This window comes from Monoraphidium neglectum (genome assembly GCF_000611645.1).
Source record: "Monoraphidium neglectum strain SAG 48.87 unplaced genomic scaffold scaffold00784, whole genome shotgun sequence".
Lineage (NCBI taxonomy): Eukaryota > Viridiplantae > Chlorophyta > Chlorophyceae > Sphaeropleales > Selenastraceae > Monoraphidium > Monoraphidium neglectum.
In genome coordinates this window covers 14,500-20,590 of record NW_014012844.1, presented here as the reverse complement: position 1 = coordinate 20,590, position 6,091 = coordinate 14,500, and the positions used below count along the sequence as shown (strand labels likewise).

At 63.5% G+C, this 6,091-nt stretch overlaps 3 protein-coding genes across 3 annotated transcripts in view; 1 reads left to right on the top strand and 2 right to left on the bottom strand.

The window, feature by feature from the left end:
• Positions 1-1,284: 1,284 nt before the first annotated feature.
• On the bottom strand, positions 1,285-1,507 carry MNEG_5317 (hypothetical protein; the record flags this gene model as incomplete). Its single annotated transcript, XM_014046213.1, has 1 exon — positions 1,285-1,507. A coding segment is annotated over one exon (223 nt), but the record flags the coding sequence as incomplete, so codon positions are not given.
• Positions 1,508-2,398: 891 nt separating this feature from the next.
• Positions 2,399-3,769, bottom strand: MNEG_5316 (40S ribosomal protein S24-1; the record flags this gene model as incomplete). The annotated part of the gene is made up of 3 exons (XM_014046212.1): positions 2,399-2,501; positions 2,915-3,153; positions 3,479-3,769. The coding sequence occupies 3 exons, from the start codon at positions 3,767-3,769 to the stop codon at positions 2,399-2,401; spliced, it is 633 nt and encodes a 210-aa protein (XP_013901666.1).
• A 1,165-nt stretch (positions 3,770-4,934) lies between these two features.
• The window catches only part of MNEG_5315 (hypothetical protein), a gene marked incomplete at both ends in the record, with an annotated part of 2,117 nt that continues 960 nt past the window's right edge, over positions 4,935-6,091 (top strand). The window contains 4 exons of the mRNA XM_014046211.1: positions 4,935-5,026; positions 5,313-5,399; positions 5,626-5,708; positions 5,858-6,072. Coding sequence (XP_013901665.1) covers positions 4,935-5,026; positions 5,313-5,399; positions 5,626-5,708; positions 5,858-6,072 — 477 coding nt within the window. The remainder of the gene's footprint in view (positions 5,027-5,312; positions 5,400-5,625; positions 5,709-5,857; positions 6,073-6,091) is intronic.

The following is a 6,091-nucleotide window of genomic DNA, read 5'->3' as shown; positions in this document are numbered from 1 at the left end:
TTGTTATACAACCATGCTTTACTTCAAGAGCGATAAAGGTCGGCGACCCTCACATGCTCCAAGGGAAGCCGCTGCCGTCGGCGCGCCCCTGCGCGCCCGGCAACCCTGCGCGGGGCCCCCCACCTGCAGCCGCATCAGCAGCCGCCCGAAGCAGCAGGTGGTGACCGCCGTGCCGAGGGCCGCGTAGCTCAGCAGGAACAGGACCAGCCTGGGGGATATGCTCCAGAGCACGCCGGCAAAGGCGACGCAGTTGAGCAGCTTCTTCACAAGCAGCAGGTTGACAGTGGTGCTGCTCTTCACGAAATTCCTGATGTCCTCGCAAATCCTGGGTCGGTTCCGGTGTAATTGTGAGGCTACAAGAAGCACTTTCGAATGCGTTGGGGTGGCTTCTGTTGGCATTGGCGCTTGGGGCGGGTGGGCTTCGAGGCGGCTTCGTTTGCGTTGAAGCGGGGTGTCGCGAGCTTGGGGCTGGACCCCGGAGTGTGCGGCGACGGTTGTGAAAACACTAATGCGGCGATCTGCCAGGGCAGCAACCGGGGAACAGCCGCCGTGTCTTCGTGCGTATGACGCTTCGCAGGCCGGACGCTTTGCGCACCGTTGGTCGGGGTTGTCTATCGCTGTTGCGTCCGGCGCCCCACCGCCGCTGCCCGGCCCCGGCCCGCCACCGGGCTGGAGGCGGTAGTAGCAGCGCCCCGGGCCCAGGTAGGCCCTCAAAGTGGCAGCAGTCAGGTGCTCGCGCCACCTGAGGGATTCATTTTGAGGGTTCAGGGATCAGCACTTTTGGGCAGCGCCCTGCTGCGCAGCCCTGGTTCCGCAAAGCTACCCCACCCTCGCCACCTCCCCTAACGCACTGTTGCACTTATGAGCTGCACACTCACCATGTGCACCCCTACATGCACCCTACGGACCTTGAGTCACGAACCCTCGCGTGCAAGCCGTGCACACACCAGTACGTGCCCACCTGGTGATGAGTAATTCTGACATAAACGGGTCCAGGGCATTGAGGGGTGCCGCCACCAGGATGATGCCAATGAACTCGCGAATCGCTCCCCAAAAGTTGGCTGCACGCCGCGCCGCCCAGGACGGCAAAAGGGTGTGAGGGAGTGCGGCTGGTGCGCTGGGTGGTGATTTGGGTGTGTGCGCAGGCGATGGGGCCGACAGGCGGCGCGAGAGCGCGCTTCGGCGCCGACCCTCGGCTTGGCCGCCTCAGCAAAGGTTTGACAAATACCCCGCGGCGTGCAGCAAAACAGCCTGGTGAGCAGCCTGGCCGCGGGAAGCCCTCACCCGCGTCTTTGCCCGCCAGGGCCGTGCTGAAGCGCCGCTGCGCGTAAGATATGCGGACAGACACCAGCGTCGAGCACAGCGCGAGCGCGTAGCACACCGCCATGTAGCCGGCCGCGGCCCAGCGGTTTCTCCCGAGAAACCAGGGCCGCGCGATCCGCCACCAGGCGGCAATGAGCTGGAATGCCGGGGCACTCGCGGCGCCCTTGCCGCGCGCGGCCGCCATTGCGGGCTCGGGAGGGTGGGCGCGGTGTCCAATGCTGGCACTTTTCGCGCTGCTGCACTCGCTCGGGTGGGCTCAGCTGGCGAACCGCTCGCCTTCCTATCTGCTGCCTTTTAGATTCTGATTGGCTAGTGGTTTTTTGTGTGTGCTTAGGTCATGTGCCGTGATTGTGTGTGGCCGAGAGGCTATCGTTGCTCTAGACCGATTGGCACACTCGTGTAGATCGTGTGTGCGACGATCGACCGATTTTCCATCCAACCTAACCCTTTTGACGATCGTGATAGCCTTCAAAAATCCCTGATAGTCAATCGATCGCGTCGGAGCGTCACCCGCCGCGCCGGCCGCTCTGCTGCTCCGAGCTGATGCCATTGTCGTGGGTGTTGGCAGACCCATGACCTTCAAGCCCAAGAGAGACACCCGGTTTCCAGCCTCTCAGGCACACAGCATCAGCTGCAGCGTGCGGACAATCACACGAACACCTTGCGGCTGCCGTATGGAGGGCACAACATGTCCTGGGGTTACAAGTGTGAGGGTCAGTTGCCCAAGCGCTCCACCCACTTGCCTCCTGCCGCGATCGCGGCAACCGCAGAAAGACCACCGCAAGAGTGGCCAGGAGCCAGCAGCAGCACTCCAAACAAGCGGCTGCGGCGAGGGTTAGCACGGCGTTGGAAGCAGGCGGTTAAACAGGGGCTCACAATGACAGGGCAACAACTGCGTTGGAGGATGCGGCTGTTCCAGCCTCCCCCAAGACCGGCTTCGCCACAAGCCCCTCATCTGCAGCTTCACAGAGCGCCACCTTGCCCCTTGCCGCTTCCCTCATCTGTGCACAAGCGACGACCCCTCTCAACGTGCCCACGCACCTGCTGTCCCGCAGCGCCATCCGAGCCGCACTGTTTAGGCGGACTTGTTCTTCTTGATGCCGCGGATCTTCTTGGTCCTGTTCTTGCGCTCCTTGAGCTGCTTGCGAGACCGCTCCACCTTCTTGGCAAGGCCCTGCCTGCAAAGTCGGGTTACACAGGGAGGGGGATGGGCAGCGGCGGCAGGTGGGCACGAAGGCTGGGATTGGGAGCGGCTGGCCTGACATCCACCAATCAACGGGCTGCAGCAGTAGCTACAGCCTAGTGGCTACAGCCATATGCCAGGGCTGCAGGGCGGCGCCGCATGGCCGGTGCTGGGCATGGTTTCTTGACGCAGCTGATGCGCGAGCCGCTGCCGCTCTGCCAGCCGCTGCTGCATTCAAACCCGCTGGCGTAGCTGTGGCGACAGCCGCCGCGTGCATGCTGCCGCTTGCGTGGTGGTGGCTGCTGCTGGTCTTGCTAGCTGCAGCTAGTGTGTTGCTGCTCCTGCTGCTCCTGCTGCTCCTGCTGCTCCTGCTGCTCCTGCTGCTCCTGCTGCTCCTGCTGCGGCTACTCCTGCTGCGGCTGCTCCTGCTGCGGCTGCTCCTCCTGCTTCTGCTGCTGCTCCTGCTGCTGCTCCTGCTGCTGCTCCTGCTGCTGCTGCTCTTTCTGCTGCTGCTGCTCTTTCTGCTGCTGCTGCTCTTTCTGCTGCTGCTGCTCTTTCTGCTGCTGCTGCTGCTGCTGCTGCTGCTGCTGCTGCTGCTGCTGCTGCTGCTGCTGGTGCTGCTGCTGCTGCCGCGGCACCAGCCACTGCTGCTGATGCCGTTGCTGATGCCGTTGCTGCCACTGCCGCCACCATCGTCGCCGTTGCCGCCGCTTCCGCTGCCCTTGCACCCAGCTCCCGCATCCCCAGCCATGCTCTCAGTAACAGCCTGCAGCGTCTGCAGCTGGCACGCCAGGCCGCTGCTTGGCCGTTGCTACCGCATTATCAGGCCTCTAGCCCCAAAAAATAGGGGCTGCAGCCATCACCCCTTCCGCGCCCAACGCAGGGGGTCGTTGGCAACCAGCAGCCTCTTGCCACGCCGCCAGCAGCCCGGCAGCGCATGCTCTGCCCCCACCCATCCGCCTCTTGACTGACCGCGGCGCCCGCGCACCTGACGAGGCGGTGCTTCGGCTCAAACTTCTCGGCCGCCTTGAGGTTGTCGTAGATCAGGCCAAACCCGGTGCTCTTGCCGCCACCGAACTGGGTCCTGAACCCGAACACGAAGATCGTGTTGGACTCCCCGACGTTGTACAGGCTGGCCAGCTTGTCCTTGATCTCGGACTTGCTGACCGTCGCGCGGCCCGGGTGGAGGACGTCGACGACGAACTGGCGGCGGGCCAGCAGCCGGTTCGTCATGAACTTGCGGGTGCGCAGCGTGACCGACATCCTGGCTGCCGGGATGCGCGACCTGATGCGGGCGCAGCGTGCGGCGGCGGCAAGCGGCGCGTGAGGGCCGCAGCAACCAGCGCCCCAGCTGCTTCGGCAGCAGGCGTGGAGCGCATACGAACAGGCTGATACGTACGAAAGAGAGCTCCTGGTGCTGCCCTCCCGCGTCCTGCTGAATGAATGCCGCTTGAGGCCGCCTCTGGGTTCTCGCTATGTGTGATAAGAACGCTACACTTCATCCCATGACAAATAGTTTGATGAAAGGACGAGAGCAAGCGATGGCCAGCAGATCGCTGCACAAGGTCCGCGGCCGTGTACGGGTCCTCATGCACGCGGAATAGATGCAAAACCATCCTCATGCGCCATACCACACCAAGCCGCCGTGCTGTTCTTGCTCGCTCAGTGCTGCCCGCGGGCCACCGCGGCTCTTGATGCTGCTGAAAGTCTATGAAAAGCTCACCTTCAAAGCACGGCTGTCGCGAGAAAGAGGCCCCGCAGCACGGTGCTGCGCTGTTTGGAACCCCTGTGTCGGGTGCCGACCACCCGCCTGCTCGCGCTGTGCTCCGTCCTGGTATTGCAAGCGCATTTGTGTGAAGCAGCAGGGCTGAACACGCCTCTGCATGTACATGTTTGTTGTCTGAGCATGCATTCAGCTCCAAATAAACGGCCACAGCATTGTGCATCGTGCATGGAGTGCTCACCCGCCATATGACCAGCATGCAGTACCTATCCATCGGCCCGGCCGCTAATTCTCAGCTGGCCAGCTTGGGGCGCAGGGATGCAGCGCACCAGGACGGCACCTGCCGCGCCGGCCTCCTGTCGCCGTTAGGCATCAGCTCGGTTTGTCGCAGAGGAGGCCCACTGTCATCACACCTGCACCTTGACTGCTCTCGGAACTCCACTCGGCAGCGTGCAGCTGAAGTTGAGAGGAATTGTCTTCCAAATGGAAGAGACGCGGCCAGCGCGGACGTTCCAATTCTGGAGCAATCATCGATTGCTATTTTATCAAAACATTCCAGCATCGCCATCCGCCCTGTGAGAAACGTATGCACATACAGTAAGACCAGAGTGCAGGAGTGCAGGTCGTTCGCACACCCAGCCACCACGTCAGCTCATCACCAAGCTTCCGAGCAGTAGCACAGCAAGGCAGTGATCAAAAGCAGCGATGAACGTGACAATACCCCGGTTAGCCGCAGCCGCGGACATGCAGGCGACGTATCGCGATCTCCGCACCAGGGATTACCACGAGGCGGACAAGTGAGGCTTACGAAGGGTATATATCATCTTGGTGGTGTGTTGTTTGCACCAGGTTGCGCCGCACTTGCAGCCCCGCGATCTGGAAAGCCGTTGACCGGCCCCCTCCTACACTGCTCATGACGCAGCTGCACCGGATGCGGGTGTGATCTTGTGTGCAGCGATCGCACGGTGCCTCTAGTAGATTGAGCCTGCACTCTGGGCCGATCGCCTGGGCCCATGCATTCATGTGGTTGCTCACAGCCACCGAGTCGGTTCCCTGGAGTTGCTGACTCGCGCACCCTCACAGGTCGCTCGCGCAGGCCCTGGGGTTACCTGACTACTTATCAAACGCGCACAGCGCCGCCACGCTGGACTTCACAGCCAGCGTCCTAGAGTGAGCGCCCTCCCGGCGTCGCGCGACTTGCAGCTCTCGACCCCGGGTAGCGGGGACCGTCAGCAGTGGTCGGTGGCAGCCGCCGCTGGGCTGGGGGTCAGCGGCGGGCAGCTGGCAGCAGGTGGCGCCGCCAAACGCTGCCGGCTTGACAGCCAAACCGCCGCTGCTACTGTGCTTGCGTGTTGCCGACACACTTGGAGCTTTTTGCATCCGGTCGGGCCCGCAGGTTCTGCGGGGAGCAGGGGGTCACAGGCGACCAGGCTGCCACGCTGCTGGTGATTGGGGAGCAGCTGCTGCGCAGTTGCGCTGGTGAGTGCGCGCGTTTGACCTGCACTGGTGTGCTGCCCACCTGCTCTGGCCGCGCGCAGCGAATCAGAGGAGGGATTGAGAATCCTCATGTCTGTAGCCACACGTCCTGGGTTGTCACATGAACGCTGCATCTGGTGCGCTGCATGCAGCCGGCACGCCGAGGGCGGAGGCACAGGCAGTGCTCAGGGCTGAGCTGCTGTCGCGCTGCACGCCCGGCCCCGCGGCGGCCAGCGGCGCCTTGGCGCCCGACCTGGTCGCCTCGGCGGCCCGGCTGTTTGCGTCGACGCTGCTGCAGCACTGGAGCCTCTACGCGCTGGTTTTCGGCCGGCCGCAGCAGCACACGCGGCACTCGGAGTCGCTGCTGGTGCGTGCGGGCGAGGCGG